At 49.8% G+C, this 13,266-nt stretch overlaps 1 protein-coding gene and 1 long non-coding RNA gene across 3 annotated transcripts in view; one reads left to right on the top strand and one right to left on the bottom strand.

Annotated features, from left to right (window-relative positions):
- Positions 1-1,031: 1,031 nt before the first annotated feature.
- On the bottom strand, positions 1,032-10,895 carry LOC131485304 (uncharacterized). The gene is made up of 2 exons (XR_009248763.1): positions 10,805-10,895; positions 1,032-7,639 (listed from the first exon to the last, which is right to left on the bottom strand). It is a non-coding gene; the product is annotated as an uncharacterized LOC131485304 (long non-coding RNA).
- SH3RF3 (SH3 domain containing ring finger 3) overlaps positions 10,864-13,266 on the top strand; it is a 374,110-nt gene continuing 371,707 nt past the window's right edge. For both annotated transcript variants that reach the window (XM_058684636.1, XM_058684637.1), the window contains exon 1: positions 10,864-12,674. In XM_058684636.1, the coding sequence (XP_058540619.1) occupies positions 12,102-12,674 (573 nt within the window). In that variant the 5' untranslated portion in view covers positions 10,864-12,101. The remainder of the gene's footprint in view (positions 12,675-13,266) is intronic.

Below are 13,266 nucleotides of genomic sequence, written 5' to 3' on the forward strand. Positions count from 1 at the left end.
AAAAGGGCTATAGCAATATTTTAAGTCTTATATGTTCTTCTAAAATCTTGTCACTCTCCCATCAAGAGGTGCAGTGTATTTTGCCAGCTCTTTAACCTGTGTTAACTGTTGTGACTACTGATTATGACTGTCTGCATGAATGGGGTGCAGAAGCAATCTGCATGACTTCTGAGGTGACAAGGCTTCCACCTCCTCGCTCTATGGGGATGCTCACCTTGGGACCCAGGCCACATGGAGAGGCTGCATGTAGGTATCTGGTTGACAGCCCCCACAAAGGTCAACCAGCACTGACAGCTAGGAATGTGAGCCTTCTGGCTCTAGTCCCCTCCTTCAAACTGAATGGAGGAGACAAACACTATTCCTGTGGAGCCCTGATCAAACAACAGATGTGTGAACAGAATAAATGGTGCTGTTGTTTTAAGCCTCTAAATTTCAGAGTGGCTTTTTACATGGCAATGGATAACTGGAACATTTCACTATGACATCCTATGATAAGGCCTACAAACATCGCTCCTGTTCTGGGTAAGAGTGAGCACACCAACAGAGCTCACACCAGGTCCACCAGATGATTTACTAGAAGAAAAAAAAGCCATAATTTCAAATATTTTTAGAGTTACGTGGTCAGGGACCACATTCATTTCAAGTTTCTTAGATCAGGGAAAGTAGGTAAAAGTTATTGGTGAATGCAGTCCAGGTACTTTCCAGGTTGTGGACTGAGGCTGGCATATTGCCTGTCATTGACAATGACCATGCAGAGGTGAGTGGCCACCATGCTGCAGGGGTGTTGGTATGAGGCATAAAGGCTGGATGAGGGGACATTCTGAATTTGATTCTATGATTTTGTAACTGAGTGACCTTTGCTGCCTTTACAAAGCTTTTCCTAGAAGGCATCATCCTAGGCACACCTGAGGCTATGACCTGGCTTTTCAAGGAATGTCTGAGATCTTTCTTTTGATGGTGGCTCTGAGGAAATGCCAAGAAGGGTTTGCCAGCCCTGGAGTCTCTGGAAGTGACATCCATTGAGGCACATGTAAATTTTCAATATCTATTTTATTCTAGAAAGGCCTATGTATTTCACCACAGCTCAGAATAAAAACAACTCTTGGCAAATTCACAATAAAATCCTAAACTTTCCTGAGAAGAAGCCAAATATCATTTTATCTGTGAAAAGATTCCATTACTCTTTCTCATGAGGTTGATTATTCTACTTTAGCTCTGTATCTTTCATAAAGAGATTCACATTTTTCTAGAAAACACATCAGTATTATTTATAATTGACAACTTCTCCTTGGATGATTTAGGATGTACTTCTGCCAAGACATGAATTTAGATATTAAATATTATTCAATGTCAATTATGCTATGATTATTCTGGAAGCTTTTTTTATATTCAATTTTTACTCATTTTGCTTATGCTGTAATTTAAATATGGGATTTTCTTTATTGTATTAAACATATTACCAATGCAGTGCTTTAGCTTAATAACTGTACCATGCATATAAGTTTAAGTACTTTCCAAGTTCTTGAGCCAAACTAAAATAAAGTGTGTTATGTCTCCAAATTGGAGAAGAGAATTTATTATAATTCTTTTGAAGACTGTGAAAGAAAACAGACAACTGCAGGATTATTTTTAATTCCCAAAAAGAATTTGAAATATTTTTGTCACAGTGCTATGGAAACTACAGTCAGTAACAAGGCGATACCTCATCAGAGTAAAATGTTCATTGCCTTAGATATTTATTTAATTGAATGATCTATTTCATCAGTTTGAACAAATTCGTGTTCAAATGTTAATGTTCCAGGTAATCACTTCAGTCTCCACCTGAGCAGATTAAAATTTGCCTCAGGACCTCCCTCTGCATTGTCCAAGAATTACCAGCCTAAAGGGGGCTGGCTGTTTCCTAAACATGCAGTGGGAGAACTGGAGACTGTAAATGCCTGCCTGAGGCCTTCAGCACCCGCTGCCTCTACTCCCCATGGTGGCCCTGCTGGCTTCAGGCATCCTTCAGGATGCTGTTGCCTTGCCTCTGCTCATTTGGGAGAGAAGAGGGGGAACCCAGTGTATGCTCACTTGGCATGATCCACCAGGTCTGGGGTCTGGGCTCACTCACTTTCAGAACAGGGGCAATTGTAACTGGATGACCATGAGACATTCCAGCAGCCAGTCCCTCTCCTTGGGCCACCTCCCCAGGAGGCATCTCTTGAGTTACCCTCACACATGTGCCCATTGTCCCTCCAAGATGCTGGTAGGGAGGATCTTCCAGCCTCAGCCAGCTCAGCTGGGTTAGCTGACCCATGACCATCAAGACCTAGGTCATCAGACCACCTTCACTTCTTTTGATGGGGGATTGCTTACACTCTGGGTGACTTCTCCTTCCAAAGCACTATTCAGTAAAAACAGTATCTTGATGAAGGGCTGAGGAGACTATGGAAACTGGCTGACAACCTCTCAGCTTTATATACCTAGAGATACGGCGGGGGGGGGGGGGGTGGGCAGGGGAGGTGGGGTGGGGAGGATAGCTTTTGTCAAGTCGCAGAAACAGTCCTACTGACTTTCCACATACAGCAGATACCTGTCTCACCTGTCTATAACCAGTCGGAGCATGCAAGTATTTCTTCCCAGTACAGAAGGTGCCTTGCTGCCTCACCTACAGTCAAGAAAGTGCCAACTCACATGGGGCAGTTTATGCAGGCTAAAAAGTAGTTCAAATTCTGGCAAAGCAGGCATCCAGGTATCTCAACATTAAGGAACAAAAGTGAGCTTCTGTGGAGCAATAACATATCCTGTACATGGACTAATGACATTTACACCGTAGTGACCTGGGACGGTTGCTCTAGTGAAGTAAATGCATGGCATGCATTTTGCAAGCTTGAGAATGTTCCTGTCACCCTCTCTGTAATGGGAAGGGCAACATTTGTGTAGCACTAAATCACATCTGTGAAGCATTTTGGAAGCTGCAGATGGAAAGTGTTAGGAGCAACTGAGAGTGATAGATGAGACCCCCTGGTGCAGGTTCCTCCCTTGTCCTCCATGTAGGAAGTGGGAAAAACTCTTCCCTGCAGGTTCCAAGGAAGAAACCATGCTTGCTCTTTTCATTGAAGCTTCATCCATCACCTCCAGGAAAATGACTCCCAGACTTACATCCCCAACTCTATCTCCCTCCGGAGCTCTGAATCACATCCCTAACTTCCAGACATTTGCACTTCCCTGGCCTGCCAGCACCTCAAACTAATGTGTCTAAAATAAAACTTGTTATCTGGCCCCTTAAATTGGCCCCTCCAGGCTCCCTTTTTCAGGGGAGGGTCTCCATGATTCCTCTTGATCTTCTTCCTCCTGCATCTACCCAGTGAGAGGAGGCATTTATTTTTATGTATGTATTCAACAAGTGTTTACTGAGTACCTACTGTGCTTGCTTGTGGGGGAGGATACAAGCTTAAATCCAGATCCTCAAGGAGCTTCAATTCAGGAAAGTCAGACAAAGCATCTGTGTGGCATGAGAGAGGGATAAAATCAAAATGAAGATTAAATATATACTTTTGAAGGGAAATGGAGGGGAACACGCTTTTGGTGAAGAGGGTTTACGTTTGTTGAGTGCCCACCCTTTGCTCGGTATATTGTACACTGCTTTGGTTTGGGTTTTTCCCCAGAAGCAGATCCCAAGGGAAGGATGGGAGGCAAGAGGTATGTTTAGGAGAGGGTCCTGGACAAGATCTGCAGGGGCGTGACACACAGAGGGGGAGGTCAGTCAACAGTGTTGCACTGTGGGTACTCGAAGCTAAACTCATGGAGGATTTGGGGGAGGCAGTGTAGGGCTGTCCTTCCCAAGGGGCAAGAGAACTGTCCTCTGCCATTGCTGAGGGTCACCCTGGCATTTAGAGCTGGTCACATGCACTTGAGCAGAGAAGACTCCATGTGGTCACAGAAATCTCCCAAGGGCAGAGACCCCCAGTTTAGTAATGGACTGGGGCAGTGAGGGTTGAGAACATGTGATCAGAGCCTTGACAGCCTCCACCCCATGAACATTGTCTTACTGAAGCCCCTGTCAAAATGATACAGTAGGTTGAACTCATCTCACTTTGAATACGCAGGCTTGGGCAGCCTCGGTAACTTGCACAGACAGGGAACTGGTTGCAATAGAAAGAGGCTTGACCTTATGCCTATTTGACTCTGCAGCCCACAATCTTGGCTCAACAGCACAAGCTGGGAGACATAGCAGGCTGCATGGAGAGGCACTAGAGACAGTTGTGGATGTGTGTGGCTCTCCTGAAGCTTGCAGGTTGACATTGCAGGTTTTAGTCTTGGTTTCTAGTTAGTAATACCTTCACACCTGCCTTTTTTCCTTTGCTGACTAGTGGGGTGACCGCTTGCTCTCACTGCCATTTCCAGTTCTTTTCCGACTCTCATGGCCACTCAGTGTCTGTGTTCCTCCTCTCTGTTGCTTTTCCTCACCTCCCCTGCAGTGCAGTGCTCCCCAGGGCTCTGCCCTCTGAAAGCTTTCCTCGCCTCTTCTCCACGGATGAAAGCACTCCCTCCCCCGGGTCTTCCTGCTGCCTAGAAGCTGCTGATTTCAAGTGTGCATTTTCAGCTCTTGCCTTATTCATGAGCTCCAGGGGTTGGGTGGATATAAAAGAGATTCTGGAGTTCTGCTCTTTGAATGCGAATCCTGACTCTTCTACTGGGTAGCTGTGGGACCCTGGGCAAGTTACTTATCATCTCTCTGCCTCAATTTCCTTGCCTGTAAAAGGGAGGCAGTACATGGATTCCATGTCAGTGTGGGGCTGTGCCAACAGCTGGTTCTCACTCTGTGACCATACTTGTTTAGCTATCGTATTTCCATCTGTTTGTTGCACATCCTCCTGTAGGGCCAAAGGTCCTTAGCACCTGGGCCCCTACTCCCATGCTACTTTATTTTTTATCTCTATTTTTAAAATTACGGTGAATTATGCTTAACATAAAACTTACCATTTTAACCATTTTAGGTATTCAAGGGTATTTAGTTCATTCACGTTGAGGTGCACCTTACGTCATCTGTTAACCAATAAGCTCCTATCTTGTGTCTCCCTGGTTCAGATTTCTCCTTGCCCCAGATGACTGCATTTCAGGGCTGCCCAACTTTCTAAACATTGCAATGCCCTGGGAGAGACACTTGATGGCTCTTCAGGGCCCTCAGGATCCAACCAATCTTTGACTTTCTAGTGCTTTCATGCTGTGTCTTTGACTACATACTCTCCAAACCCATTGCTCCCTGTTCTGCCAGTGAGGTTTCCTCTTGATTCCTCACACTCCACCTTTGACCTTATAGATGATCTTCTCTCTCCCTTGAGGGTCGTCTCCTCTCCTTCATCCCAGGCAAGTTGAGTCTATCCATGAGACTGAAACACCTCCTCCCTGGAACGCTCCTGGCTGACTCTTCCATTGTCCTTCATGGTAAAATGTTTCAGTAGGGGGCCTGACTTCACAAATAGACTTCATATACTGAAGATGGACTATGATCAGCCTGCTGATTCTCTGGGGTGTAGGACAGTGCTCTACCAACTGAATGGGTGCTCGCATAGATGGATAATAGACTCAGGGCTAATTATACCAGAGGGCTTGCTCTGGAGATCAGAACAATAGATAATGATTTGGAGGGGCAGATTTTGAATGGAGAGAAGTCTATGTGCTTTGCAGAGAAGGGAGAACTGATGTCAAAACTAAGGTGTTTGTTGGGAGGGTCCCAGGCCTGCAGACGGTGTGTTTGGGTGTGGCTCCTGCTTGCCTTCTCTCCATGCATTACAGATGCAGACATTATAAGTACTAGAAGCCATGAGTTTCATAGCTATTAGGAGCCTTGCTGTTATGACTTCATACTCACACACACAGCACATACTATATGAAATTAATTTTGAGGGATTCACTTTCTTTTTATAAAAAGAAAGCACAATAGAAGTTCCAGATCTCAGATGCTGAAAAGCATTTGTTATGATCTCATATGGTCTTGGAGTGAGAGGGAATTTAGAGGTCAACTGGTTCAGCCCTTTCAAACTCAGTTTAGTCCAACTCTGCAGGTATATATTAAATGCCTACACTGCTCAGGACATTTTTTGACAGGTCTTAATGACCAGTAAAACATACTATTTTCCCTTGAGGAGTTTGTGGGCTTGTAGGGATACAAGATTGCTATAAAATAAGTATAAAAGTAGAGAAGAATATGAAAGATTCAGGAAAAAAGGGCCAAGCAGATTCACAGGAGAGGCAATTAGGAAGGGCTTCCTGGAGGAAATGGTCTGTGAGATGGATGGGTTTCTACAGGTGCAGAGCGATGCAGCACAAGTTATACCCATGAGCAAGGAAATATGGGTTTGGGAAAGAGCTTGGAAGATGAAGAGTCACAGCCTATGGAAAACCAGTGGGGGGTAGGGGGAGGCAGCATCCTTGCATCAGGAAGCAAAGCTGGTTCCACAGTGAAGACTCCACAGTGGATGGAAAGAGGAGAGACTGTGGACAGAAGTGCCATGGTACAGTTAGAGATAGTAACAGGGATATAGGAGGCACTTGGGGGAATACACATCCATTATGATGTTAGGAAGCTGAAAAAAAATTCGTGACTAGGTACTTATAAGAGACTGGGTTAGGGAGGCCTCCAAGGTTGGCTTCTGTCTTAAACTTGGGCACTTAGGTTAATGGTGGGGTCAGGGGAGCCACAGGATGGTGTGGTTTGGTTGAAATTCACTTGGTTGCATGTGACAGAAACCCAGCCCAAACTGACTTAAGCAAACACAAGATTATAATGGCACATGGATGCTTTAGGCACAGCTTCCTTTATGAACTCCCATCCCTGCTCTAGCAAGAGCTATCATTATCTATATGTATGCCAAATCTCAGGACCTGCTGAGTGATGTGGCCACCCTGGACTAATCATCTCTAGGGGCGAATGATTCTGATTGGCCAGCCTTAGCCCCCGGGCCTGCTGGGGACATGGGTGCAGGCGCAGTGAGCAGCCATCTATGAGGGTCATGTGGACCAGGGATGGGGGGCTCCCCAAAGGAAGTAGTGCTGGGCTGAACAGAGGTGATTTAATGAGATTCTTTACAGACATAATTTGTGGCTGAATTCTTTCTTTTTGGGATCCTACTTCCTAAGACTGCTGATGCTGTTGTTGGACAACTCAACCTTATTAGAAAGTCTTTCTCTATGTTTAGCTGACACCTGCCTCCCTGTAACTCTAATTCACTTTAGTTTTCTTCCTAATAACAAGACAAAACAAATATCCCTTCTAACATTTTATTCAATTGTAGAGATTTCAAGAGCCTCTAAAGAGGTGAGATTAGAATTTTTTTTAATGTTTACTCATTTATTCTGAGAGATAATGGCAGAGAGAGAGAGAGAGAGAGAGAGAGAGAGAGAGAGAATGAATCCCACAGGGATCAAACTTATGAACCTTGGGATCATGAGCTGAGCTGAAATCCAGAGTCAGACACTTAACTGATTGAGCCACCCAGGTGCCCCAAGAGGTGAGATGCTTTGGCTTTTATTTTATAGGAGAAGTAACTGAGGTTCACAGCAGTGATGCCACTTGCCTGAAGGAGCCCAGAGACAGTCTCTCCTCACTGCATCACATTGCCTGTACTGGTCCGCAGGCTCTGCTCTCACACAGCACCTGATGTACAACACATACAGAAACTATTTATTGAATGAATGAACAGTGCTCCAGATGGCTCACTTTGATACCTTTCCAGCATGAAAGCCAAGCTGTTCAGCATGGTAACAATTGTTGCATATTGAGGGCCTTCACTGGTTTCTGATTGATAATAAATAATTCATATTAGTTATAATACCTTGTTATAAACAACAGAAATGGATTCTGGCTGATTTAATAATAAAAAAGGAACTAATTAAGGAAAATTGGGACATCCATAGGATCACCAGGAAGACTGGCAAAGTAGTGGAGGCCACAGCCCAGGCTTTCCATGCCAATCATGCCTGGCATGGGTCTGGTGACAACAATTGACTCTGTCCTCAACATACAACATGGTTGGCCCTGCCCCTGTCATCTGCCCCCACCTGCCCTTGCAGCTGGAACTCCATGATGCCACATCAGCCACCTTCCTTCTACCTCTCAGGGCATGGGGCGTTGGGGGGGGGGGCGGGGGAGGTGGGGTGGTTAGCTCTCAACCAGCAAAGTCTGAGCCACATCCCTACACCCTGGCTGAAAAAACAAATATCTGACTTTCACCAAGTGGATAATCGCCCAAATCTAAGAAGGAGTTCAGATCTTGGGCAGCCAGAAACCTGACATACAGTGACCCATCCTGTTTCCTCTGAGTTTTCTCTTCTTTGGACAGACACCTTCTCTTCCTTCATCCTAAATTTATGGGTGAGGCCTCTAGATCCAATTACCACCTGCCATTAATATTTGGTTCCCAGAATTGAAAGTAATTCTGCAAATGAGGTCTGACAAGCCCAAGGCACGATGGGATTATTTCTTTCCATATTCCATCCTTTAACTTCCATTAATACATCATAAGATTTCATTACTTTTCTAGGCGGTCATACTACACTGATGACTCATGTTGGCTCATATTATGCTTGTGGTCGACTCAATTCCCAAGATCTTTTCCTGTGAGTGGCTGTTAAGCCAGGTCTTCTCAATCATTTACTTATATAATTGCCTTATTGAACATGTGCACATTTAACTGAGTAATATAACACTGTATTTGTAATACTTCAACTATTTAGTTCACACCCTTAAATTCCTTTACACTGTAGTACATTTTACTTGGCTACTTCAATCACAAACTTCAAACTGGTGGCCTATGGGCCAATTTGGCCATGCATTCATTTTGTTTGGCTAATATAGTGTTTTTTTGAGAACTTATTTTGTTGCCAACAGTTGAACATCAGGAGATCTCCCATAAAAAGCAGGCCTTCCAACTTCTCTTGAAAAGTAGAAATATCTGGCAATACTAGGCCCTTGTTTCCTCGAGGCAATGTGTGATTGGCTGGAGCCGAGGAGCAGCTATGCACTTTGCAAGGTGCAGACCCCACCATGCTCTATTGCTTCATCCACTTTATGCTGCTTCATGAATTTCCATGCCCTGTGCAGCCTCTAAGTACATTTGGGATTGCAACCTGTTTGCTGTGGGAGTTGGTTAAGGCAGAAGCTGAAGAGGTAGAGTGGAAGCAGAGGAGGTCTGAGAAAGGTGGAGCTCAGTGGCCCTGTGCTTGCTCTTGTGTGCTCTCCATAGAGAGGGAAGCTGAGGACAGAGGGGTGGCTCTGGGCCCCTGGCACATGTGTCTGTGGTCTGTCTGGCATGCCACTTGTTCTAGAAATGCTCACCTCTCCTTCTGTGTGACTCTTGAGGGTGCTGCCAGGTTTTAGATGATCCTGCTTCTGTGGCCAGCACACATTGGTCCAGAAAGTGACCACTTGGGCCAAGCTAGATGGTAGGGTTTTAAAACTTCCAGCCCCTGACAGCATCAGATGAGTATCTTTGGTGAGTGGCTGAAGCCATTGGATGAAATGCTTCTGGAGCTTTGACAGTGTCTCCTAAACTGTGGGTTGGGAAGTGGAGGCAGCTGGTACAAGAGAGGGAAGGAGCATGTCATCATATAGAGAAGTGTGAAGAGCAAGACACACTGTGGGCCTTCTGCAGTAAGCTGGCCTAGCTCTTAGCCTGGGGTCCTGTGAGGTGCTCCTAATTCTCAGTCTACCCTGCTCATTTAAACCTGGCTTCATTTCTATTGTTTGTTACCAAATGCACCTGGGGCATTTGAGTACAGGTGGCTCCTGCTCTCTGCAAACCCTTCTAGTGTCTGAGGGCTCCCCGTCTTGTTCCCCCTTGTGTCCTGTGTCCATGCCACCTGCTTTTGAATCAAGCATCCTGGGTCCTCTTGAAAATTCCCCTTTGTTGTTCCTGAGGGAGGGTCAAAACATGAAGGCCGTTCTGTGCACTGTGACCTGCCCTCTGGCCTCCTGGGCAGTCTGCTCCCAGGTTCCTGTTAGCCAGGTGCTCAGAGATGCTGTCCACCTCACAAAGTTTCCAGTGCTCATGTGAATAATACATACTGAAATCCACACCACTGAGAGACATCCACAAAGCAGGTCGCAAAGTTTCTAGGAACTGGCGACCTGGTATGAGCTCAGGATACCCGGAACGGAGATGTTAAGATGTGTGGTGTTTAAAACACCACTAGGTGATGATTCTGAGACCTTTATTTTATTAATTCCACAAATATTTATTGAGCACCCACTGTGTGCCAAGAAATGCTCCAGGCACTGGGGCTATTATAATGGAAAAATATGTAGCTGATCAAAAATTTATATTCCAATGGAATGTGATCTTAGTAGGTATTAAGTTCTGGAATCACAAAAATTAACAAAATTCAGCGTCAATGGTTTCATAACTATAAACCTTATCTCCCTCGCATGTAAAATGAAATTAAAATAATTATCTCACAGGGCCCTTTAGATGATTAAATAAAATAATTCATAGACTCGTTCTTGGCATTTAAGCCTCAACAAATATTACATTCTCCCTAAAAAGTCAAAAAAGTCAAAAAAATTTCACAAACCACAGGTTAGCCTGACTGATGGGCGAGCCCTCAGCGCCTTTTCTGATGTTAGCTTCGGCAAGAACTATCTGGCTATGTGAGAGCTTCCAGCTCAGGATCCATGGTTTGTGCTGGCCCTGGGAGAGATGGGGGACACAGCGCGCTGGGAACCCAAAGCGGCCACGAGGGGGCAGCGCACTGCAGGGAATCTTCCCGGTCGACCCCAGCCCACCGCCAAACTTCCCTGCTGCTCCCGGTCCTCCGTACGTACTTCCGTTGCTCTGACGCTCCCAGAAGCCGGGGCGTCGGGAGGCAGAGCGCTAATTCCCCTTCCTCTGCGTCTCCCGAGGAGAAATTGGAGCAGGGTTCGCGAGACTGCGCCGCAGTGGGCGCGGCGCGGAGCCGGGTGCCCTGCGCGAGGGTGTGGGTCCGGCGGGCAGCGGCGCCAGCCTCGGACTAGCGACTCCGGGGAGGGCGGGTTGCCTCCGGGAGGAGTCTGAGCCGCCCCGGGGCGCCTCAGCCAACCCGAGCGCCTTCCTCTGCTGCTTGGCGGGGCGTCCCCGCACCCACACCCGCAGCTCCGGGCTTGTCACTTCTGCGCCGCCTGGAAAGGGGACCGGACCGGGAGCGCTCCGGGGAGTCGTCAAAGAGGATGCCTGGGTGTTGGCTCTGTTCCTAAGCTGCTTGCCGGCGCTGGCGAGGAAGGCAGTCGGGATAACACCGCCCAAACTTTCCTTCGTGCAGCGTCGGGAGGAAACCTCCTTCTCTGAGGTTCGCGGAGAGCCAGAAGGAAGACTCGGAGCTCCCGGAGGGGACGGGGCCGAGCCTGCGCAGGAGGGCGCGCTCGGAGTTCTTGGGAGCCCTAGACGTGCCCTAAGGGACAGGACTAGTTGTTGGCGTGCGCCCTAGTCTAAGGGAGGTCCGGCGGACGCAGCGTCTCCACTCCTGCGCCCCTCACTGACCGTGGCCTCTGCGCGCTCCCTGCGCACGTGCTCGCGGCCGGGGACGAGGAAGGTCCGGCGGAACCCGCTGGGGGCAGGGATTCGCGGGCAGGCCCAAGGCGCATGGAGGCGCCGCGGGGGCGGTGCGGCTCACCAGCTGTGCGGGGGAGCGCGCACGCTGCGCCCAGGCCTCCCCGGGGACCCGACCGGCCGCTCCCCGCACTTCCTGCCGCGGGGCTCCGGGCAGCGGGCGGTCACTCCGAGTGCAGTGCCCGCTGAGTGTCGTGCCTGGCGGTGTCCTGGACCCCCCGCGCGGGGCGGTGTGGACAAGCGGCGGGACAGGTGTAACTCGCCGCCGCGTTCCGAAGGACTGGGTGGGCTCGGCTGGAGGGGAGTTGGCTCCCGGGGCCCAGAACTCCGGTCTTTGCCGCGCAGGCCAGTCGGTGTGCTACTTTGTATCGCCGCGGCCGGAGCCTCGGGCCGCCAGTCGGGGTGAAGGAAGTCCTGGCGGAGCTCGGTTCCTCGGCGGCCGCCCAGGCGCGATCCTGATGCCCGCTGCCTGCGGCGGGCCCCGCTCCGGCCCCGGGACCTAGGCAGCTGCGCGCGGCCGCCGCCGGCGCCTCCCCCATGCTGCTCGGAGCGTCCTGGCTGTGCGCGTCCAAGGCGGCCGCCGCTGCTGCGCAGAGCGAGGGCGACGACGACAGGCCGGGTGAGCGGCGGCGGCGGCGGGCGGCGGCCACGGCCGCGGCGGCGGGTGAGGACATGGACGAGTCGTCGCTGCTGGACCTGCTGGAGTGCTCGGTGTGCCTGGAGCGGCTGGACACCACGGCCAAGGTGCTGCCGTGTCAGCACACCTTCTGCCGCCGCTGTCTGGAGAGCATCGTGTGCTCCCGCCACGAGCTGCGCTGCCCTGAGTGCCGCATCCTGGTCGGCTGCGGCGTGGACGAGCTGCCCGCCAACATCCTGCTGGTGCGCCTGCTGGACGGCATTCGCCAGCGGCCCCGCGCTGGTACCAGCCCCGGCGGAAGCCCGCCCGCGCGCCCCGGCCCCGGCTCAGGGGCGACCTCCGCGCTCGCGGGTGGAGGGGGCAGCGCGGCGGGCAGCGCCCCGGGCTCCCCGGTGTTTCTCTCTGCCGCGGCGGGCAGCGCCACCGCCAGCCTGCGTGAGCTGGCGACCGGCAGGAGTGCGCCTGTGGCAAAGGTGGGTATCTGCTTCGTGGTGTGGCGCCACAGTGTGTGTGTGTGGGGGGGGGGGGAGGGGCCCGCGTGAGTATAGAGGGCAGTGATGAAGGGCAGGGGATACAAGAGGTGGCTTCACAGTGGACTTCGCCTTGCTCTTCTTTCTCCACCTTGTTACCCTCCAGGGACTCTGTGAGTGTAACCCTTCAAGTCCTACTTGCCAACTCTTAGACACCCCCCCCCCCCCCATCCTTCTCCCTCCCCTCTGGACCACTTGTCCGCACCAATGGTCCATCCATCCTCTCTCTTTGGAATCCCTTTTCGCACCACCTGCACTTGCTCTGTGACAGCATGCTGTCCTAGGGAACCTTGCCACCTGTTCATAAGTGGTGACACCTCATCCTCCCCCAGGGTGGGCACACCTTCCTGTCCCCTGCTAACCTTTAGTCCCTCCAGTCCCTCTGCTGGCAGGGTCTGTCTCCCCCCCCCCCCCCCTTAACTTTGCTGGGCCCTCCCATCTCCCCAGAAACAGTCTTCTTACCCTGGACCCCCAGACTGGCCCTCTGCACACCCTCTGCGGGCCCCTAAAGTTAGTGCTTAGTGGTTCCTGTGTT

This window comes from Neofelis nebulosa, chromosome 9, assembly GCF_028018385.1.
Source record: "Neofelis nebulosa isolate mNeoNeb1 chromosome 9, mNeoNeb1.pri, whole genome shotgun sequence".
NCBI classification, from domain to species: Eukaryota; Metazoa; Chordata; class Mammalia; order Carnivora; family Felidae; genus Neofelis; species Neofelis nebulosa.